We start from the raw sequence: 24208 nt of genomic DNA on the forward strand, positions 1-24208 counted from the left end.
AAAATACTACATAGTATGCCAAATATTTTCTTTAATATTAATTAATAATCTATATTTCTAATATGGTGAGAAAATTATTTAATATTTATATTACAATAGCATTCAGATGCCTAATGATGATCAGGGTCCTACTGTGCTTGACAATGACACAGATGAAGACACACTCCCAAATTTAAAGCACTTACAATTTAAGCAAACAAGTCACATCTGAAAAGGTGAAGGGATGGGGTACAGTCAAACACAGAATTAAAAAACAAAAACAAAAGTCATATGCACTGGGGGGAGGGGGGAGAGAAAGAGAGAGAAAATATTAATTAAGGCCCCAAATCCTACAATCAGATCTAACTGCAGGATTGGGGTCTAATGCTACCTAACCCTAAAAGCATCATTAATTGGCCATTACTTACAAGCTTCAGAAGAGATTTATTTTGAATTTGAGTTTTAAAGGAGAAGATGGTAGTGAAGAGTTCAGGTGAATTTACAGATGGGTTCAGGGAGGGTATTTCATGCATAAAGGGGAGAGATAAATTTACTGCATTCCTCTGAATAAATTTCAGAATTAAAGGTAATTTGTTTATCTGGTTTAGTAACCTACTGGTAATACAATGCATGGCCACATGGAAAAATCAGAGTTCTGGCCAAGTGTGATATTATACTGATACCCTACACTCACCCAAGAGGGACTCCATACCACATAGGCTGAATGTGCTGTTTCTGTAACTGATAGACTCTGAAGAAAGCTGTGGCTCAGACACATTTGTGGGGTGGGGTGACAATGGACCTTTCAGGGATCAAAAGAAAAATGAAAGATAAAAGATCCTAAAGGATTCCCTCCCCAAAAAAGAAATTTGCTGCTGTATACATACACGCTATTAACTATTTCTCTCTTTATACTAACTTTACCATATACAACCATTCACTTTATTGATAAGCAAATCATTTTTGGACAAAATAGTTAAAAAAATGGGATTAAGGGAATGTTAAAATAGAAAAAAAGATGTCTGTGGTTTTCCTTACCTCTATCGGTCTCTTTTTTTTGCCAACGTTATTTGTCTGAAGTTTTTCAGGCTGTGGCAGTGCCCTACTAACTGGTGGTCTGAAATAGAGAACTGTGAATAAGAAAAGGCTGTCTGTCACCTATTCTGTACTAGAAGAGTATAATCTAATCTGTTATCTGGATAGGGAAAACTGTTAAATCACTATGTTGCTTAAATTGTCATAAAGAAAAAAGACCACTGTGAAAAGAATAGCCGTCTCTGATTGCAGAAGTGTCACAATTTATATTGATCAACTTGATAAGTTTTTGACAATTCTGAAAGTATCTATTAGGTCAATTCAAAGTCTTATTTTCCAAAAAGAATGAGCCAAACATTCTTAACTTCTAACAGCATATTCTTTCTCCATGTACTTCCCTTTCAATGCAATAATTATTGTTGGATGACCCACAAAAGTTTAGAGGCTTGCCTGAACTATCTAAACTCATTTAAGGTTGTCCCACCCTTTCCCACAACTTCAAACAGACCCCAGTTATCTCCCCACCTCCTTTCCTACATTCCTTCAATAGACCCTAGATACCCACATCTCTTCCTACAACTGTAAAAGTCTCTGCTGAGCCCTGGGCACCTCTGATACAGTTCAGGTCAGTTCTTGATTGAATAAATAGAAATTAGAGATAGAAAAGACCTATTAACATCCAGCCCATCTCCTTGCAAATGCATGTTTGCTTTTATATCCTTACAGTATATGTTCTAGTGTTCTGGTTAGTCTAGTTTTAAGTTGTTCAAGCAATGTGCTTCCATCATTTCACTAGGAAAATAATAATTTGATCAAAATTTGTTTGCTTATCTTTTTAAATATTTGTAATATTTATATATTGTAGACAATATATATGGTTTCAGTCACAAAGGACAATAAAACATGTATTTAAAAACTCAGGAAAATAAATATATTTTATTGACCAAATTTATGTAAGTATTGCTAGCAAATTTGCAAGAGCAATAGTAGCTGATTCTAGATAAAATGTTCAGTTGTTAAAAAAAATCTTTTAAACTAAACTATCAGAAAAAGTAGTATTCATTCAAAATTGGGGATTTAACAAGTCTTTGTGAAGTCTAAATTATTTAACTCAGCTGAGTTTGTAAGAGAGTTAGTTATCCATCATTCCTTGTCGTTGAAAGGAAAAGCTACAATAGATCATAACTCTTGGAGACAATGCCCGCAGAACATGACTGGCAGGAAACTTGTAATTTGAGTATTTTGCAGGCAGCAATCCTATCTAGGATACAGATCACAAAAGGTGCCCACTGATTGGGGCATGGAACATACTAGTTTTTCTACCAGCTTGTTTTTCAAGTGAAAGCTAGAAAAAGATTAAGGAATGCAAATATGTATCTTCAACTCTGTTGGGAAGGTTGGTGGCTGGAAAGCTATTACAGTTTTTACTCTCAGAAACTCATAATACAGTATTTTTTCTTCCTTAAAGGCATCAGCAGCATTAGAATCTCTTGCTACTGTGAACTGATGGTGGGGACAGAGGAGGGAGAGGGACAGCTGTTGACCACACCCCCTTGGACCTAGCACTGTGGCCCCAGTGTCCTATGTTTCTCTCTGTGGCCATGATATGGAGCAGGAGCCTCCCAACTTCTGAGTGCAGGGATAAAGAGACAGAGGCAGGCTGGGTCAGTATCCCCCCTCAATCACCTCTTAGACTTTGCACAAGGTGCCATCAGTCCACAAGGTTTTTGTTGGCAGTTCCTTCCTTTTCTATAAATTTTCAAAACCTTTATCTAGTTCCCTAATTTCAGCTATTATTTCTATACTAATAGCTCCCAAATCTACCTATCTATCCCTAACCTCCAACCCTCTGACATTCTTGCATCTCCAACTTTCCTCAAACATCTCCTCCTGCGCTTGTACTTAATATATTCAAACTAAACTTCCCAATTTTCCTAACCCCTTTCCATGTCCTCCCTTCTCTACTGGTGATGATACCTATACTTTACTTTCCCAGGCTTGGAAGATTGCTGTGAAGTTTCACTCTTCTCTCTCCTTCTCTCCCATATTTGGGTTTTTCTTTAATTCATGTTAATTCTTTCTCTGTTGTATTATTTTAAAAAATTATATTGCTGTTGTCTTACTGTTTTGTACATGGCAAGCTCTCTGATAATGAACACTTTCACCTGATATTTGTAAAGTACCTTATATATTTACAACACTAATACAATAATATAATCACTAAATATGATAACGCATATTACACAAGACTGCTGTATTTTTTATTTTACTATCCAATTAAACCACAAAAGTCCCTGGCAATTCATGCAATTTTTACCCATTTTACACATGTTAGTGCTGGGATATAATTCATCTTCACAAAATAACAGATATTCTTTAACAAATTTATGCTTTTTCAGGGATAAATCAATGTTTTACTGTGAGAAAAAAAATTTTTTAATCACTTTTGTTCTACACTCTTTTCATAGATGTACAATTTCCATTTAGGCACAAAAGCAATCAATATCTTGCATGCAAAATAGATGTCTCTCCAGGTCCACATTAGACCCTTCAGAACTATGCCTTTGACCAAACCCCAAACATGTGTCTCATCTAGGATGTATAATGGATTATATTATTTGTTTATTGGAATATTATGAAAACATATAAATCAAACAAGATGTAAATATATTTAAAATATACAACATAAATAAAACCATTGGAAATATTACATTGTTAAAGATACAAATTATATTGCCACTAAATTCCTGTCAGAGAAATAGTCATTTAGGGTGGGATTTTCAAAAGCATCTAAATTATATAGGAACACAGATCCCACCCTTAGTTGTTTAATCAGCTGCTTCCAAACAGCCCAGCTCCAATTATATCTGCTGAAAAAAATCAGACAACCTGTACAACTCTTTTAATCGAAAAGATCACATGTCAATGCCTTCTTTTTTTCTTTTTTTTTTTTTTTAAATAAAACAGCCTTAGTTTTCAGTTGTAAATAGTTAACTAACATTATTATTCTGGAAATAGCTACACTGACCTCTAAAATATTATCCATTTCAGATTTATTGGCTGTACATGTCTGAAAAACATTAGTTGATATTTAATAACTTCTAGTCCTAAAAATCTCTGAAGTGAGATAGTAAAATGTTATCCAGCTTTACACCCAATTCTTTACTTTATGTGATCAAGAGTCCCTGAAGAAGAGAGGTGATTAAAAATGAAATTGAAAACAAGTTTGATAGCACAATACTATATTATTTCAGGGGTAAGAACTGCATTCACTATATGAATGGAAAGAACTGACATCTTAAAACCAGTATGATAAATGATACTGAGAGTACTTAATCAAGATTTTACTACCTGCAGGTTATTCACTGGAATTATAATTAAGGTACTGTATTTCCTTTGATATCTCCATAACCTTCTGGGCACTTGTACAGATATTTATTAGTAATTACGGATTACATATAAATAAGTTCATTCATTTCAATGTCACACCTTAAAGATGTATTATAAACTAAATATCATTAATCTACTTTCCTGTTTGCTTAGATAAAATGAATATGGCTGACTATTCTATCATCAGAATAAAAGTACCTTTCTCCTTTTAAAAAGGATAAGTATGAATGATGTCAGAGTTCTGTAAATTAGAAGACTACTTACCAGCAATTCTTGTTAGTTGTAGTAACCTTGTCTACCATCCTATCATGTTGGATTAAAGGACAGACGCATTATGGTGCCACCTACTGGAAGCAGGGATGCAAAGAGTTTTGAAACCCCATACCTGACCACACAGCTTTAGCCAGAAAATGCTCCCACCAGTTAAAAAAACTTCCACAGCCATAGAAAAGGACACAGTATACAAACCAGTGAGAGAGATGATAAACAAGCACCAGAGCAGAGAATGGAGGGATGCAGGGAGAGAGAACAGAAGACTCCGATAAACAGAATTACTGTTAAGTAATTTTCTGTTGTTATATGCCTGTCTTCTCCAATCCTACATCAGTGGATAGAATGACAGAAATGTAGCAAGTAGTAAACCCAGGAAGCGGGGCTACCATATTGTTCTGCTAGCAGGACCCTTTGTCCAAAAGAGACTATCTGAGAAGCAGAGAGGCCTAGCTAATAGCGACATAAAAAAAGGAATAGAGACAACCACGTTGCCACATCATACACTTGGGAAATGACTGCTCCAGCAATCACTGACCAAGACGTGAAGACTTCCCTTGCCAAATGTCATCTGACAAACTCAGGACAAGGCTGCCAGTCCGGGCATAATCTGTGAGAATGCAGGCTTGGACCTACCTAACAAAAGTGACTTCAGATGCAGCCTTGCCCTTGTTACAACCCTCAAAACAGAGTAGCAGTTGTTTTGGCTTTCTAAACTCATGAGAATGAGAATTTCGTTTTTGAAATGTTCAACAAATGAAACTTCTTCTCATAGGGGCTGGGATGCAATACTGGATTTGGAGGGAGCAAGAAGAATAATGGCTGATTTTTCTTCATAGGGAATCCATCTTGGGAACAAAGGAAGGCTGAAAAAATCTTTCTGGTAAGAACGGGCAAATATGAGAGAGAGAGAGAGATCAACCTGTACATCTAGCTGAGATCACTGCAATAAGGAACACCATTTTAAAGAAAAGAAGTCTGCCTTAAGGCCCAAATGAGGGTTGAATCAGAGCTTGCAAGATGAGGAGCAAGTTTGAGATCTTACTTGAGTACCAATAGAAAAAAATCCCAAAGATCCTGGAGCAAGAAAAGTAGGAAACAGGATAGCCCTCTGATGTCAAACCAGGCCAGGAAGACTTTTCAGACCTAAGAGTAAGAAAAAGAAGCACCTTTTCCACCCTCCAGACAGTGCCATGTCAGCAGAGAAACCTTCTTTTCAGAAGTGGCTCCCTTCAACTTAAATGCAGTCAGCCTAAGGTGGAAGTGGTTGCAGAGCAGAGTCATGAAGGGACCAGGTCAACAATTACAACTGTTTCATCCTGCCTGGCTTTCCTCAGTACCTTGAGTAGCAGAGGAAGCAGCATCTCAATACAACTCTATGCGAGGCATCACAAAAACGGTGAGGGACTGGGATAAGAGAACTGAATTAGAAATGACTGACAGACATCAAGATAAACCAGTCCAAGGTGAGGCACTCTTCACTCTGGAAAATGGCGTCAAAAGTCCAGGGAAGCAAGGTTCCATTTTCCCAGAACAGTTTGTAATTAAGTCTGCCTAGAAGGCAGTTGTTATGGACCTCCAGATATAGTGGTTTCAAGGACAGAAGAAGGGTTCTTAGAGGCATCACTTCCAAAACTAGGGGCTGTATTGCAAGCACTTCCCTAGCAGTTGGCAGAAGCCACTGCTGTTTGATTGTTACAGCAGACAAAGATGTGGAAAATCAGGACTAGAAGCTACCAAATTAGGAGAGTAAGGCAGGAGGCCCAGAGTTCTAGGAACCTTCTACTCCACCCAGAATACCCCCCAGACCAGGATCATGGGCTGATGGTTTGCCCAGATGCACCATCCCAACCCAAGAGACACATGTCAATGGTGATAAAGAGGTAGGGGATGGATGGAGGAAAGAAAGGATTGATGGAGAAAATCACCAATTCAAAGAAGGATGAATCAGCACAGGGAAGAAAGGGAGTGCCACATGGGCCAAGGCCAAAGATTCAGTCACATCTACAGAACTAAGTCCACACAGGCTACAAAGCAAGCCCAGTATCCCATGGATGCTCCTAACTGAGGAAGGGGAGATGCTCTGATTGGCAACAGCATGTTCAGTAAGGACTGAAGCCTTTAATAGGACATGAGAGCCTTCCACAGATAGCTATTTAGGACTACACCCAGATGAACAACTTACTGGAAGGGGGTTAGGTGGAATTTGTCCCAGGGAAGTTGGCATCCAGTACCAGCAAGATTTGGAAGCTGAAAAAAGTACAAATGGCAGGGTGCTAAACACAGGAAGTGACTGTTTCTGAGGGTGAAAGGTAGAAAACTCCAATGAGCTGAAAAGATATGAATATGCAGATATGGGCTCTGAACTGCTATCAAGCAGAGATGGTCACTTGGGAAGTGACTATAGAACTGACCTGGAAGTTTCCATCCAGAATCTCTGCTGTTATTTAACAGCCATAAAACAAGGAAGGACTGGAACCCTTCATAGTTTTTGTGCATAAGAAATAACCAGGAGCAGAATTCCTAGCCAAAATTCCTCTGCAGGGACAGATAGATCTATTACAACAGAGATCCTGGAGTCACATTACCTTTCAGTGCCTCAGTCTCCCTCTCTCTTGATGGAAACAAGACATCTCTACTTCACAGTTGTGTTGTGTATCCTAACTCATTAACATTACCAAGTTCTCTTAGAACCTCAGAAAGCACAAAATATTATTATATGGACTTCCCCAAGGCTACAAAAGGATATGCCACAGATAAAAGCAGGCAGCTGTACAATGCTCTATACTTGTCCTACTTAATACTAAGGAGGAGAACTTAGGAACAACAAGATATATGACAAGTGGAACCTCATTACTGAGGCACAAGTTCAAATATTCTCCCAAGATATATATTCCACATTCTGACTGTGGAAAATACACATTGAAGGTCCCCAGCAGCCTAGAAATGAAGGATCTGGGGGATTCTGAGCAAGAAGCTGGTTCAAATATGATCTCCCTTTCAAGGGAATTATATCTATTCCCTCTGCGCAGTGATAACCTTGTAGGATCAGAACTCAGAGTTATATTTCTCATGACAAGCTGCTAAGTAGTGTGAAGAGGGATCATGGTGCTTCTAAACTGGACTCAAGTTAGAAACAAGGAGGGCAGGGACAGGCAATCTTACAGGAAGAGGTACTGTCTGTACAGAAGGGAGCTAGTATGAGAGTGTGGCTGTACAGTCTATTCTTTGTGAGGCTGGTGCAACACACAATTAGCAGAGACTGAAAGGTAACAGGTAAGGGGTCCTGATGTGTGGTGCAATAAGGGAGACCACAGACACAGAAACTAAGAGGAATGATGTAACAGCCAGGCCATTCAGAGCACCTGTGAGAAAAAGTGTGCATCCAAAGAAAATCAGTGAGAGAAAAGAGATGAATCCCAGCCAGAGACTGAGAGAAAGACCAAGTTTCTACGGAACCTATGAACTGCATAGGCTCCCGGGGCAACAGCAGAAAAATGGAAGGAAAACCTGCGACTGGGAAACAAGGGAGAGGAGATAAACCCCTCCCCAAAGATGGAGACACAAAGTTCTGGTTTCTGCACTTACAGCCTGGTAAGGGGAGGCAGAGACTGCAGAGCTGAAGGATTGGGAGTGGGGGTGCTCAACAAACACTTTTTATAAGTAGGTAGGGTCTTGGTTTTACCTCTCAACAGAAAGACCCACATACCATAAATTGCGAAGTAGTCAGTTTCACTCTCATGCTGAAAGAGCATGATCTGGGGTTTGAATTCCTGAGTGTAGTGATATGAAACTCAGGGGCTGGATCCTGCAGTCACCAGCTCAATACTTACACCAGATACAGGGAATAACCTGGAGTTTACAGCCAGCACAGATTTTCACCAAGGCTTTAACTGAAGCAGAATATGAAAGATATGAATCTGCCAGAGTGTGGCTTACCAGGGCCAGGACAGGTGGAGAAGCCTCAGGACTAGATCCCCATGGACACTGGAGAGACTGAACCAGAGAACTGCTGAACAGCTGTACATGCTGCTAAAGAGAACAGCTCAATGAGCAGGCAGGACGCTAGAGAAGTTGGTCTCCAGTGTGGAGAATGAGCAGGCCCCCTGGCATCAGACCCCTGAGAGGAGAGAATTGTGCTGTTTTCACAGGGAACAAAGATGATGTCAGAACCATCTGGGGCTGAGGGAGTGCCAGATGGACAGGGAGAGGCTCCAAGGAGGGCTAAGGAGGCTGAAGTTGGAGCAGCAGAAATTCCTGGGGATGGGAAGCACAAGGAGAGCAGTGGGGATGGAGAGCAGTCCAACAAGGGAGGAGAGGTGGAAGAAATACCTGCCAAAGCAGGACTTACCAGAAGTGGGATTGGCTTGAAGACCCCAGGTATAGGAGTCCCTGGGCCTTGTGGAGGCAGAGAAGAGGATGATGAACTGCATAAGCTGTGGAGCAGAGCTGCAAGCTGAGGCAGAGTCCTGATACCAGTAAGGCAGGGAGGCAGCATGATAGGCGTATGGGTGCTTCAATCAAGGAAGCCTCTTAGAGATTGAGGAGGGAAAGTCTGTGCCCTCTGGCCACCCCGTAAAACTGATATTTACAGTGTCTGGTTGGATTGCCAATCCCAGTTGAGATCACCCCGCCCCCAGGGAGTGATCAGCCACAGAGCCTGGTGCCCTGCCTTCCACCCTCCCTTGGGTTTGAAGAAGAACAATCAAGTTTCTTTCCCTTCTTTGTCTCCTTTCTTCTTTTGTGTCCCTGAAAGACAGAGAAAGAGAGAATGAGAGGAAAAGGGCAGAAGAAAGGAGACAGCAGGAGCGCAGAGTTGAAGCCTCTATGTTTCCCAGTACAGAAGACAAAGAAAATTAAAGGGAGAAAGTTCTGGCTCAAGCTTATGTAGTTATGTGTGGGGTTTCAGAACTTTTTGCCTCCTTCCAGTAGGTGGCATCATAAAATGTTGTCTGTCCCTTAATCCACTGTTGTAGAATGGGAGAAGAGAGAAATGTATCACAGTTTTCAATTATAAAACAATTTGAGAAGACCATCTAGTATTTAAGTACAATATATAACTCCTTAGCCAAACAACTGATTGGCCTATTTGAATTTGTATGCTACTATACTATAGCATACAGTATGCAAAATAAATGACTTTTGGTCTCAAGAATAGTGTTAAACTTGATTAGTTTGTGCTTAACTGTCTGTCTTTCAAGATATTCAAACAATATAATTGTAAACCAATCTAAAAAAACCTTTAAATGCACTATATTGTTTCACAGCAGTGGAAGCTGAGTGCAAGATAAGAGTAAAGGTATATGTACATATTTTTCATTCAAATATGTTTCACGGTAACAATCTCGGCATTCGGAAGCAGGCATATGCCAGGCATGGTACAGAACATGGGAGTACATTTTCAAAACACTGTCCTAAGGATGCAAATCTAAAAAAAACCCACAGTTTTTCCAGGCTGATTTTTCATTTGGTGTGCAACTGTGTCACTATTTGCACATGCAATATATAGCGGACATGCATTTGCATGAGGAATATGGCTGCATGCTCAAAAACTGTGCGTACAAAAAGTGGGAGAGGCATGGGAAGCTTTTAGAGGGTTAATTTGCTCTTTGAACACATGTAAGGGAGTTAATACAGGAATTAAGTCCCTGTATCAAAGGGGAACAGACCCGTTCACATAGGTAATTTGTTTTATGCATGAAAATTAGTCACTGTTACCACACATCTATATTTTAGTATTCTTTGTTAAAAGAGCATAGAAATGAAATAAATGTATTTATACTATACATAGTTTAAGAACAATTAATCTCCTTTCATCCCACTTGATGTGATTTCAACATTATTGATGCTGGTATGCACATATAGTTCTGCACAATGTTACAATTTGTCTCTCCCTAGGTTTCATTTTAAAGCTATTAACAGATCAAAGTATGGTCTTTTCTGATGTGCATTTCCTTCCATATCTCCCTTCTCTACCAGTGGAAGATTCCAACAAATCTTTTAGTTTTGAGTTTAGTGGTAAACGAGGCTGAAATGCCAGTGGTGGTATCTTTGTTTCTGTGTTAAAATGTAGATATTTTAATCACATTTTTCAGAGAGTAAATGCAGCTGTATGGACAGATGAAGAAATTCACCCTTGTGCTGAATGATACCACTTCCTACATTGAAGGACTCCAGTGGTGCTGGCCCTCTGTACAGGTTGAACCACACCCAGGGAAAAATGAACTCCAAATAGTTTATGAACTTAAAGAGATTGAAGACATTTTTTTTGTTTACATTTATTCTGGTTGGGATTTTCAAAACCACCTAAGCAATTTAAGTGTCTAATTTCCATTAAAAGTTAATAGCTCCCTGAGGTATTTTTTAAAATCTTGCCTGCTGACAATAAGCAGTCAAACTGGGCATTCATACTAAGCCTTGTATGCACAGAGACAAGTGCCAATTTTGTGTGCACAACTGTACAATTGTTAGTTATCTAGTATTTAACATTTTTATTTTAATACTGGTTAAACAGTGGATTCAATGCTTATAAAGGGTGCTAGACTGACATGGCAAATTCAGTCTCTATGACCATTTTTTCCTTGATCTCTCTACTGAGACTGCCAAAAAATGCTAAAGGAGTGCAAGTTATGGTGTTTTGTTTTTTTATAACATAGATAGCTGCCCACTAAGAACTGTAATGAACTCCATTCCTACCTCCTCTTATTTCACACTAATTTAGTATTTTTAAAATGTTCACAAATTTAATGAACATGTGGACAATTTTATTGGTAAATACATCCCTAAATATAATGTAGAATATATTGAATAGAACTATAGCTGATGCTATATATGTAATTTAAGAACTGATAAGCAGCATAATGGTATTTTGAAGGTTGCTAGGTAAAGCACAGCATCCTATTAGACTCCAAAATAACATATGGGTTTTTAATGGTAATGAGAGGTGATGGTAAAATATGGACTAGACATCTTAGCAAAATAAAAGCATTACCTGGAACCTCTTTTCAGCAGCACATAAGAAAGAGAGAATAATTACTTATACAAGTTTGGCTCTCAGCAAAATATTTGAAGGGAAGAAAGAAAATCAACTTTTTAAAGTGCTTTTTTTAAAGAGCAGAAGAGAAATTGTGTCTATAATAAGGGGTTTATTCACCTCTCCATGGGTCATACACAACCACTGATTTTTGCACAAAACTACCACTGACTTAACTTAAAGTTCTGCACAACCAGTGGAGCGTGAATGTGATCCCGTAAGAATAACTCCCAATATAAGCAAGAAGAGGAAATGTGTGTGTACGTGGGTGTAGAGAGAAGTGAGGACCTCTGATGTATGATAAGCATTTAACAGAGTTGATAAGTACAACATCTGAATCATTCAATCTAAAAAATGACTTGACACTGGTAATTTCTCTAAATAAGGAGACAGATAGGATAGATTCAAGTCACTAATAAAAGCAGATGTAACACCTGTACAAAGTTACACAGCAAAAGATATTAGATTATACTGGAATGCAATTGTCTCAGCTCACCAAACTGCAGGCATGTGGTACAGTCAATGATAAACTGTAGAGTAATGTTTCCTAGTTATCCTCAGCATGCTGATAGGTTACTAATGATAAAGCCTGTTAATTTGTCAGAGAATAGGAATATGTATTTTATATGGTTGTATGATTTTTCTCAATAATGAATACATGAAACAGAACCCTACAACCAGAGTGCTTGGGTTTGCTCTGGTTACTGTTCAATAACTGCACTATGAATATGCACATTTTCCACTCTGGATAGCAACTATAATCTTTCTGCTCTGACTTGCTTTTGTTATAAGAATGTTCAAGCTGTTTGGCAAAGATGCTAGCTCAGTTATCACTCCTTGCAGATGAAATAGAAGTAATTTAGAATTTGCTTAAATGAGAAGGAAGCGCAAAGCAAAGAGGGTTATTAACCTGCTAAAGGAAAATAAAGTTGAAAAAATGCATTCAACTCCTTTCCATTTTCCCTCTCCTCCCAACTTAAGCCTCAGGTCAGCAAGGCTCTGGTTTTCAGAATATCTGTTTTTGCATTGTTTCTTTACAATGTGAACATTTCAGCCCCTCTCCCAATTCAATTTCTAAAAGTTCTTGAGTAGAGTTTCTAATCAACAGACTCAATGCTTCATTGTTTGTTCTGTTAGAGGGGCAAGTCACAGCTAGATCTCTATCACTAGAGTGCCAAATACATCTGGATATATTCCAGGAGCAGGTATGACCCAGCATCATTGACAGGTACTCTTCTCCTGGACTGGAATCAGGCATTCCTTTATGATTTTCCCCTGATTCTGTTGATCCAGAAGTTAATTAAGAAAGTCAGATGGGATGAAAGCAAAATGCTGTGGATAATCCTGGCCCAAGCCTGGAAGTTTTGGTTCTCAAATCCTCTGGAACTTGAAACCACAGTCTACTAGATTTCTTGTCTCAGGATTGGGGCAAGATTCTCCATCCAGATTAAAATTCTCCGCAGGCTGACAGCTTGGCTTCTGGACTGATAGGAGCCCAAGTCAAGAGAGTATTTTTCTGAGGTCCAAAAGATCCTATTGTAAACCAAGAAGGCTTCAACTAGACACATCTACCCAGTGTAGTGGTACAATAGTTCCAAATCTGGACAGATCAACAGGGAGTAGATTTGAGATGGTCCTCTGTCATTTTTCTCTTTGAATACTCAGTACTTCTTTATCTACCGGAGTCCACATGGCTGCCACCTCAGATTTCTACACTCATGTGTGGGTTGGCAATCTGCTCATCATACAGTAACACATTTCTGAAAATGTTTTCCAAGTATTTTCTCTGGCACATGAATCAGATGTACCACAGTATCTCAATCTTGTTTTCATAAAGTGCTGTTTGAACCTTGTCAAACTGTTCTGTGTGCCATCTGTCTGTGAAAAGGGCATTGATTATAGCCACACCATGATCCCTTATTTAGGAAGATACAAGGTTGATGCTCCCTGCATTGTGTTCAATAAGAATAAGGTGCTCCTGTATCTTCACTCCAACTTCCTGTGTAAAGTGATCTTTGATTTCCATTTCAACTGGGACAGAAACCTGTGCATTTTCACCCTCCTCTGGTCTTATGCACATCCAGGGAGATAAGGATCCATATTTGAGATGTCCAGAAGGCCTTAAGTTATTATAGATATAAGCCAAAATTATCTGCAAGTTCCCCTGATTTTTGAGGCATGTAATAAGACCAGGTTCAACCCATCTTGGTTTCCAGGCTGTCCAGATGGATCAGATTAGGTATACAACACTGTTATGACATGACAGATATTCAGCCACATGGAGATATCAGAGGACACTCAACTAAGTCTAAGGCAGCTTCTATGACATGTCTTTGCACTGTATCCATCACTGAAATACTCAGGGCTGTTGCTGGAACTCTGTTTTTTCATCATCATTCCTTCAACTTGGTTTTGACATGTCAATCCCAATTTGAGAGAACAATCTTGTCATCATCTTTAACTAATACACCTCAAACCCACAGTGCTAGGATCAGCCTACCTTGCACAGTGAAGTATCTGTTGCCTCAGTTTCCCACTTCTTGGGCTCATCAATAAATGCATATGAACTCATGCTCCAAGTAACACCCCCTTTTTGGAGTCTAATTTATTAACATCACATAACAGTTCAATGTCAAATCATATCTTCCAGACCTCTTCCCCAGGCTGTATGGTTCCTTCTCAAATCCAGCTCTTTTCCTGATGAGGCTTCTTCTCTTGCTCCCTGGCAAGTGTCTTCTGTCTCACTTATGCAGACGCCTTTCCTATATCTTTTCTTTGACCCTGAGTCTCTTCTCTGTCAGAACGTGCTTCTTCCACCACTGGGCTGCCACCATATTACCCTTGGTAACTTGATTCTGCTGCAGGTCAGAGCCTTGAAACCAGGCATGGGAACATGCTTGTGCACCCAAAGCACTATGTTACACCCATCTCCTTTAAGGTCTCTATATCTTGATAATTTCCCAAGAGTAGGGATCCATATGAGCAATTCACAAAGAAAAAACAGTTACATACTATAACAACCCTCAGATGATTGCCCATGTGGAACCATACTTCCCATCTATCTTCTGGAGTTCTTTGGAGCCTCTAAAGAGATTCCTGAATTAGTAGAAGGAGTTGAATAGTGATTGGGGCCCCTCCACCTTTTATAACATCAAAACTCTGTGCAAGAGAGAGAGGGAGGAAGAAGTAGCATTAATGGAACTGATTTTTAGATAATTCCAAGCTCATGGGCGGGAGCCATGCATCTCCTAACAGGGTATTCTCTCTATAGGAAAGCTCAGAGAATCACAGTTACGACAGTAAGTAATTTTTCTTTTCCTTCCCAAGGTATTTCCCTATTTTCACATCAAAAAATGGTTATCTACCTCTCGTAACTGTTGTTCTTCAAGATGTGTTGCTCATGTCCATTCCAAGTAGGTGTGTACATGCTGTATGCACAGTTGCTAGAAGGTTTTTCCCCTACTGGTACCCATTGGGACGGATCAGGTGCCCATTGGAGTTGCACCTTTATGGCACCCCATAAAAGGCCCTGCTGACCTGCCGCCTCTTCATAGAATCATAGAATATCAGGGTTGGAAGGGACCTCAGGAGGTCATCTAGTCCAACCTCCTGCTCAAAGCAGGACCAATCCCCAATTTTTGCCCCAGATCCCAAATGGCCCCCTCAAGGATTGAACTCACAACCCTGGGTTTAGCAGGCCAATGCTCAAACCACTGAGCTATCCCTCCCCTCTCTTCAGTTCCTTCTTGCCGGTTCACTCCGACAGAGGGGTAGGAGGTTGGGTCTTGGCATGGACATGAGCAATACATCTCGAAGAACAATTATTATGAGAGGTAGGTAAGAGGAGGTTACTCACCCTGTGGAGTAACTGATGTTCTTTGAGAGGAGTGTCCCTGTGAGTGCTCCACTTCAGGTCAAGGTGCGTCCCAGCGCCTTCGATTGGAGATTTCTATAGCAGTACCCCTACAGGCTGCGCATGTGCAGTGCCTGCCTCACAAGCTATCTGTGTTTGAATAGCAGGTGCACAGCCCGGGCTCCTCAGTTCCTTCTCTACAACAGAGTGCGTTCCAGAATCCGAAGTAGAGGGGAGGAGGGTGGGTAGTAGAGCACCCACAGGGACACTCATCTAGAAGAACGTCAGTTACTGCACAGGGTGAGTAACCTCCTCTTCTTTGAGAGGGATGTCCCTGGGGGTGCTCTACTTCAGGTGACTGAAAAGCAGTATGGTTCTAGACTATTCTCAGTGGTGGAAGAGGACAGGACAAGGAGTAATGGTCTCAAGTTGCAGTGGGGGAGGTTTAGGTTGGATATTAGGAAAAACTTTTTCACTAGGAGGGTGGTGAAACACTGGAATGCGTTGCCTAGGGAGGTGGTGGAATCTCCTTCCTTAGAAGTTTTTAAGGTCAGGCTTGACAAAGCCTTGGCTGGGATGATTTAATTAGGGATGGGTCCTGCTTTTGAGCAGGGGGTTGGACTAGATGACCTCCTGAGGTCCCTTCCAACCCTGATATTCTATGATTCTATCCCTTAGGATGGTTGGGACTTCGGATCAGAAAGAAGGCTGCTGACAAGACAGCTCTACCCATCTTGGTGTCAGATGCTGCAGCGTGCATGACAATGTAATGATTGACGAAGGTGAGGTTCGATGCCCTGGTAGCTGCCTTGTATATGTCAGAAACCGGAACATTACGGAGAAGGGCAATGGAAGTGGAGACAGCTCTAGTAGAGTGTGTTCTAATTGATGTAGGGGGTTGTATTTGCTTCAGTTGGTAACAGAGACGTATGCAGTCTGCAATCCATTTGGAGAGTCTCTGGGTAGAGATAGCTTTTCCCTGTGATCCCTGAGTGGTAGAGACGAAAAGTTTGGGGGTTTTCCTAAACGGTTTTGTTCTATCCAGGTAAAAGGATAGTGCTCTGCACACATAAAGAGTGTGCACTGCTGTTTCAAAAGCATTAGCATGAGGTTTTGGGGAAAATGTTGGTAGGTGTATTGGCTCATTGAGGTGACAGGAAGAGTGTATCTTAGGCAGTAACTTTGGGTGTGTGCGGAGTGTGACCTTATCATGGAAGAACATGGCATACAGAGGTTCCGCCGTAAGTGCTCCCATTTCTCCTACTCATCTGGCAGATGTGATTGCTATCAGGAGACGGTCTTCATGGATAGGTGGAGAAGGGAGCAGGTAGCCATTGGCTCAAAGGGTTTATCCATCAGGGCCTTGAGGACTAGGTGGAGGGCCCAGGGCACAGCAGAAAGTTTTATGTCTGGATATAATGTTTGGATGCCCTTCAGGAACCTTTTGGTTATTGGATGGGCAAAGACCGTAGTGTTGTCGATCTTATGGTGAAATGTGGTGATTGCTGCGAGGTGGACCTATAGGCAACTCATGGAGAGACTTGATGTTTTAATGTCTAGCAGGTAATCCAGTATCAGTGGGAGTGGGGTGGAAACTGGGGAGATCTGTTTGGCAGTACACCAAGATGTGACCCTCTTCCATTTATGTAGGTAAGTAGTGCGCGTTGGGCGTGTCCTGCTGTGTAGTAGGACTGTCCGCACTTGTTCAGAACATGTTAACTCCTCATTAGAGAACCATTGATTAACCAGGCCCTCAGGTGGAGTCGTTGTACGGCGGGGAGAAATAGCTGGTCCCTGCGTTGAGATAGGAGGTTGCTGATGGGGGGAAGGGGAATCTGTGGCTTGACCAAAATCCGCATGAGGAAGAGATACCATGGTTGTCTGGGCCACGATGGGGCTATTAGAATGATGTTGGATTTGTCTGTTCTTATCTTTTGTATTATTCTGTTCAGCAGAGGTATTGGTGGAAACGCATACATGAGAAAGTCAGTCCATGGGAGCATGAAGGCGTCTCCTCGAGAGTGTTTTCCCAGGCTGGCTCTGGAGCAGAAAGTTGTTTATTGCCACAGCAAATAGATCCAGTTGGGGATATCTTCACATCTGGAAAATGGTGGATAGAACAGCGTCGTTGAGTTCCCACTCGTGCTGTATGGGGAAGGATCAACTGAGCTCATCTGCGATGGTGTTCTGAGAACCGGGCAGGTATGAGGCGGAGATATGGATATTGTGTTGAAGGCACCAGTTCCATAGTTTTACCGCCTCTATGCAGAGGAATGGGACCAGGCTCCACACTGTCTGTTCACATAAAACATGCATGTGATGTTGTCGGTCATGATCCGAATTCTGCAGTTTTGGATAATGGGAAGGAAATGGAGGCAGGCATTGCATATGGCTCTGAGCTCTAGTAGATTTATGTGAAGCTTGGTTTCCGTAGAGGACCAGAGGCCCTGAGTGGTGAGGTGGCCCACGTGTGCTCCCTATCTTGTGAGGGATGGTCAGTGAAAGGGGTTCTTGTCAGAAGGGAATCCCGGCACAGAGGTTGACAGGAGAGGTCCACCACAGGAGTGAATCCTTGACTTTCGGAGGCATAGTTAGCAATTTGTTTAATCTGTGGATATTTGGTTTGTATACTGTGGCTAGCCACCTCTGAAGGCATTGCATGTACAGGTGGCCATTTGGGACCACGAATGTGGAAGCGGCCATGTGTCCTAACAGCTGCAGGGAATCTCGGACTGTAATGCGCAGGCTGGCATGTATCTGTATGATGAGGGTGTCCATTGTGTGGAATCTGTCCTGGGGAAGAGAGGCAAGACCTGTGGTGGAATTGAGGTGTGACCCGAAGAAGTCTATTTTTTGGGTAGGTCGTAAGGTAGATTTGTTTCTGTTTATTTGCAGACCCAGGGTGTAGAAGCAGTGCACGGTTGCAGAAGTTGCTCGGATTGCCTCCAAGTAAGTGGGGGACTTAAGGAGACAATCGTCCAGGTAAGGAAAAATTAGGACCCCTTTCTTTCTGAGACATGCTATTACGACTGCTAGTACTTTTGAGAAGACACGTGGGGCGGTGGAAAGGCCAAAGGGCAGGACCCTATATTGATAGTGTTCCACTCCCATGGCGAATCTGAGAAAATGTCGATGGGCAGGGTGGATAGTGACATGGGAATATGCGTCTTGGAGGTCGAGGGTTGAAAACCAATCTCCCTGCTGCAGCATCGGAATTATTGTTGGCAAAGTAACCATCTGGAATTTCTGTTTCTTGACAAACTTGTTTAGACATCGAAGGTCGAGCATAGGGCACCATCCACCGTTTTTCTTTTCTGTCAAGAAGTAGTGGGAGTAAAACCCGTTCCCTCTGTGTTGAGCTGGTACCCGCTCTATCGCTCCTAGTTGTATGAGGTGTTGTACCTCTTAATGGAGCAAATGTTCATGAGAGGGGACCCTGAAGAGGGACGGGGTGGGAGGGTGGGGATGACATAACCCAATCTGAGTTTCCAGGACCCATCTGTCCATAGTGATGGCTTCCCAATTGGCAAGGAACGGGCATAGATGGTGTCCAAAAAAATGGATGGTTGAAATAGGCGCTGAAAAGGGTGGGAGGTTTTCTATACCCTCGACCAAGGCTTCAAATTTGTTCGTTTGAGTTAGGAGGGTGGGTTGCCATCTTTTGTGGAGGTCGACATTGTTGGGTTCTGGGTCTATGGCGCTGTTGTTGCTGCGTATCATATTGTCTGAAATGTTGATTTTGCACAAAAGCATGGTAGCATGGCCGTTGGTATGGCTGATACTTGTACTGCCTCTTTTTTGTGGCAGGTGGCGGAATGCCTAAAGATCTCAGTGTGGCACATGATTTTTTCATGGAATGGAGGACCTCATTGGTCGTAGAGGCGAAGAACTTGTCCCCATCGAAGGGGAGATCTTCGACAGTGCCCTGTATCTCCTTGGGAAAGGAGGAAGTAGTAAACCATGAGGCATGCCGTATGACAATGGCCGTGGCTGTGGATCTGGTGGCTGCATCTGCAGCATTGAGGGTGGTCTAAAAAGCTGTGTAGGAGATCAATTGGCCCTTGGACACCACCGCTTTGAATTGTTATCATTTGTCTTCCAACACATCATCAATAAATTGCATTACTTTAGCATAACTTGTGTGGTCATATTTTGCAAAGAGCGCCACATAATTCTCTACTCAAAATTACAAAGTGGAAAATGAATACACTTTGTGCTCAAAGGAGTCCAGTCTCTTGTTCTCCTTGTCAGATGGGGTAAATCGGAAAGGCTGGTGTTTATTTTTCTGGTTGGCCACCTTGACCACTAGCGAACTGGGTGATGGGTGAGTAAATAGAAACTCAGAACCCTTCGACGGGACAAAATACTTGCGGTCCAGTCTCTTGCTAGTGGCGGTTATCGTGGCCGGGGTCTGCCAGATATTTTTAGCTGATTCCATGATGGCCCCATTAATTGGTAAGGCTATTTTGGATCAGGTGGTAGCTTGTAATATGTCAGTGAGTTCGTGGTGGGTTTCTGGTACCTCCTCCAGGGTAATCTTGAGCTCATTGGCTATTCTTTTAAATAATTCCTGAAAGTGAATGAACTCATCAGTAGTGGGAGGTGGTGGGGGCCTCCTATGGTGTATCACTGTAGGATGGGGAGCGATGTCCCATGCAGGTGGAGAGGCTACTTCAGGTCTTATCTGCTTATCAGTGTAAGAAAGCATTGGGGAGGGCCTGACAGCTTTTCTACAGGTGGCACGGTGAACATCCGACTGTGTTGTGGTGTAGTTCCATGGACCCCAGTGTGGCCATTGCCCAGGAAAAGGAGTAGGTGGTCCCATCCAGGCATAGGTGGCCACTAGGATAGGAGGATCGTGGTTTAGTGCATCTCCCACTTGTAGGTAATCGAACCTGGGAGGAATACTGTGAGGAAAATATGTGGTTATTGTCCTCTTTCGCCTCCTCCTCTCCACTTGAGAGGCTTGGAGCAGTAGGGGAGTAATGCAGATAGGGTGCTGAAGGTCCCGGTGATATATCGGTGCCGAGTAGTGGAGATTGAGGGGCACGTGACATTCTTAAGACCCCTGGAAGTAAAAACTGAGGTGATGCAGTGACTCCAGGTGCCGAATGATAAGGCAGGAGAGAGTGAGGGTTGAATGAAGTGGAGACGGTGCTGCTGCCGTTGGTGCAGGCAGGGTCTGAGGAGGCATCTGCTGCACTGAAGGTTGCACTGGGGGTGCATATTGTGCCTCAGGAGTAGGTGCCCCAGATGTGGGCACTGTTGGGCAGGCAGGTGACAAGAGGCAGCTTGGTGCCGGGAACGTTGGCTGCAGTGGGTGAGAAAGCGGCGCTGCAAGATCAAACGGTGGTGCTGCGGTCTCTGCTTGTGCTCTCGGCACTGTGACAGTTCTCGGCACCGTGCTGTCAAAGATTGCCGAAGGAGAGAGCTGTAGGAGGCGGGCAGCTGAAAACCCTGAGCCTCAGCTCCAGGAAGCTGAGCAGCCAACTCACAGTCGGTGCCTGAGGAGTTAAAAGTGCTGAGCCATGGAGTGGCGGGCACTGGTGAGGGGGAAGTCATCTGAGACTTCATTGCTGAGGAGCAGCCCTTGTAGGTAGGAAGGAGGGGGAGGAAGTTAGCTGTTTCTTTGTTTTACCTTTCTCCCTTAAGGGTTTTAAAGAGCTTTGCTAGCCAGGGTCAGACACGGGTCTGAGGGAGTTTTCTAAGAGGAGCAGTTTCAGTCTTAGCTCCCTGTCCTTGCAGGTTCACGCTTTGAGCTTATTACATTGGATGCATTTTTGGGGTACATGAGACTCCCCTGAATAGCGTACACACTGTGAATGACCATCCGAGATGGGGATGGCCTCACTGCAGGAGGCACATCTCTTGAAGCCAGGGGAGCCAGGCATCTCCGTAGACTACTTTTTTTTTTTTTTAAATAACTCTAATAACTAAACTATTTTTCTTAAATAGTAACTCTATGACTAAACTATCTAAATTAAACTGAGAAACAGAACTATCTATGACTAAATCTGAGAGGGCTGCTGAACTCCGTCTCTAGCAGGGGACGGTAGAGAAGGAACTGAGGAGAGGAGCCTGGGCCATGCACGTGCTATTCAAACACTGACAGCTCATGAGGCAGGCACTGCACATGCACAACCCGTAGGGGTACTGCTGTTGAAATCTCCAATCGAAGGCGCTGGGATGCACCTTGACCTGAAGTGGAGCACCACAGACACATCTGTCAAAGAAGAACTGTTTTTTCTTCTTTGAGTGCTTGCTCATGTCAATTCCAAGAATGTGACTCCCAAGCTGTACCTTGGAGGTGGGGTCATAGTTCATGGATTAGTTGATTGAAGCACCGCTCTGCTGAATCATCCCTGGCATGCTGGGTAATGGCAAAGTGAGAAGTAAAGGTGGGGACTGATGATCATCTCACCACCCTGCATGTCTCCTGGATCAGGACCTGGGCCAGAAATGTCATTGAGGAGGCCTGTGCTGTTGTAGAGTGTACCTCCAGTGCAGGGGCAGGTATCTTTGCTAAATCATAACATGCCCAGATATGGGATGAGGTCCACAATGAGATACTTTGGGAAGACAGTGGGGGGGCCCTTCACCCTGTCTGCTACTGTGACAAACAGCTGGTTTGATTTTTGAAATGGCTTCATCCATTTGATATAAAACCAGTGCCCCGCAAATGTCCACAGAGTGGAGTCTTTGCTTCCAACTGTTAGCGTGTGGCTTAGGGTAGAAGACTGGGAGAAAACTATCCTGATTGCTATGAAACAGAGACAACCTTTGGAAGAAAGGCTGAGTGAGGCCAAAGCTTCACCTTACCCTTATAAAAGATGGTATACGGGAGTTCGGATGTTAGGGCCTTGAGCTCAGACACCTTCCTAGCTGAGATTATTGCCATCAGAAATGCCACCTTCCGTGACAGAGTAATAAGCATGTTGCTAGGGACTCGAAGGAGGCCTCCATTAGCCTTGAAAGAACCAGATTAAGGTCCCAGGCAGGGATCGGTTGCTGAACTTGAGCGTATAACCTGTCAAGTCCTTTAAGAAAACCCGCAACCATCAGGTCAGCAAAGACTGATTGGTCTGTCACTCCTGGATGGAAAGCCAAAATGGCAGCCAGGTGAACTTTTATTGATGACACTGACAGGCCCTGCTGCTTTAAGTGTAGGAGACAGTCAAAGATGAAGGGTCTTGATGACTGCATCAGGGAGGTATACTGTGGAGCACACATGAAAAAAAATTAGTAGGTACTTAGCACCCACTGGCAGCCAGCTTACCCCCTCCCCCCCGCCCACCGGCAGCCCTGCCGATCAACTCCTCCCCCTCCCTCCCAGCCCCTCCTGCCCACCTCAATCAGCTGCTTCGTGGCATGCAGGAAACTCTAGGAGGAAGGGGGAGGAGTGGGACAGGGCACGGCATGCTCAGGGGAGGAGGCAGAACTGGATGGGAAGAGGTGGGGACTTGGGAGAAGAGATCTTTCATCAGCTCACAGCAGTAGCGAATGCAGGCCGTGATCCAGGATGAGATTCGCTGAGCAGACACTGGGCAACCTTTCATCCTGTCTGCCACTGCCACAAACAACTGTGTCCATTTGCGGAATGGCTTGGTTCTATCTATGTAGAATGCCAGCTTTCTCCTGACGTCCAAGGTGTGAAGTCTGCACTCCTCATCTGACGCATGAGGCTTCGGACAGAAGACTGGTAAGCATATGTCCTGGTCAATATGAAACTGGGAGACGACCTTGAGAAGAAACGTCAGGTGCAGGTGCAGCTGGACCTTGTCCCTGAAGAAGACCGTATAGGGCGGATCCAAGGTGAGTGCCCTAATCTCAGACACCCTGCAGGCCAAGGTTATAGCGACCAGGAAGGAAACCTTCCAGGAGAGCAGCAGGAGGGAGCAGATAGCCAAAGGCTCAAAGGGGGATCCCATGAGCCTGGACAGCAGGAGGTTCAAATCCCAGGAAGGGACAGGATCCTGGATGTGTGGCTAGAGGCGCTCCAGACTCTTTAAAAATCTCACCGTCATAAGATGGGCAAAGAGAGACCTGCCCTGGAGCATGGAATACAACACTGAGATGGCTGCCAGGTGGACCTTGATGGAAGAGAGGGACAACCCTTGAAGCTTGAGATGCAGCAAGTAGTCCAAGACATCCTGCAGAGAGGCCTGCTTGGTCTGAAGGTGCCCCTCCAAAGCCCAGAATGCGAACCATCTTCACTTTGCTAGGTAGGTTGCCCTGGTTGAGGGTTTTCTGCTGCCCAGCAAAACCTGCTGAACATGGGCCGAGCACGCCTGTTCTTCCGTGCTCAGTCACGCAGGAGCCAAGCCGTCAGATGCAGTGCCACCAGGTTCAGATGCAGCAGGTTGCTGTGGGTTCTGCAACAGCAGGTCCAGGTGAAGAGGCAGGGGAAGAGGGGCAGCTGCCAAAAGGTCCAACAGCATGCCGAACCAGTGCTGATGGGGCCATGCGGGGGCCATAAGGATAATTCTTGCTCTGTCCTGCTTGACTTTCACCAGGACCCTGTGGATTAATGGCACCAATGGAAAGGCATACGTGAGCGCCCCCAACAAAGGGATGAGGAAGTCGGGTCCGAAAGGGAACCTCTGTCCAGACCTTGGATGGAACAGAATTCGTGGAACTTCCTGTTCTGT

The 24208-nt window shown here is 43.3% G+C and overlaps 1 protein-coding gene and 1 long non-coding RNA gene across 9 annotated transcripts in view; one reads left to right on the forward strand and one right to left on the reverse strand.

Moving 5' to 3' along the window:
* The window catches only part of LOC142072573 (uncharacterized), a 33587-nt gene extending 14110 nt beyond the window's left edge, over positions 1 to 19477 (forward strand). Inside the window, exons 2-3 of the long non-coding RNA XR_012669027.1 lie at positions 18456 to 18542; positions 19368 to 19477. This is a non-coding gene — a long non-coding RNA (uncharacterized LOC142072573). The remainder of the gene's footprint in view (positions 1 to 18455; positions 18543 to 19367) is intronic.
* The window catches only part of EML5 (EMAP like 5), a 295572-nt gene that overhangs the window by 41125 nt on the left and 230239 nt on the right, over positions 1 to 24208 (reverse strand). For 6 of the 8 annotated variants that reach the window (XR_012669025.1, XM_048854104.2, XM_048854103.2 and 3 more), the window contains exons 29-30: positions 1018 to 1096; positions 674 to 781 (exon numbers count right to left, since the gene is read on the reverse strand). Coding sequence is in view for 7 of the 8 variants with exons in the window: in XM_048854104.2 (XP_048710061.1) it covers positions 674 to 781; positions 1018 to 1096 (187 nt within the window). In the remaining variant the exon portion in view is untranslated. The remainder of the gene's footprint in view (positions 1 to 673; positions 782 to 1017; positions 1097 to 24208) is intronic. The other 2 variants (XM_048854106.2, XM_048854105.2) reach the window with 1 other exon arrangement.

The sequence above is a fragment of the Caretta caretta genome, chromosome 6, assembly GCF_965140235.1.
Source record: "Caretta caretta isolate rCarCar2 chromosome 6, rCarCar1.hap1, whole genome shotgun sequence".
Classification (NCBI taxonomy): Eukaryota; Metazoa; Chordata; order Testudines; family Cheloniidae; genus Caretta; species Caretta caretta.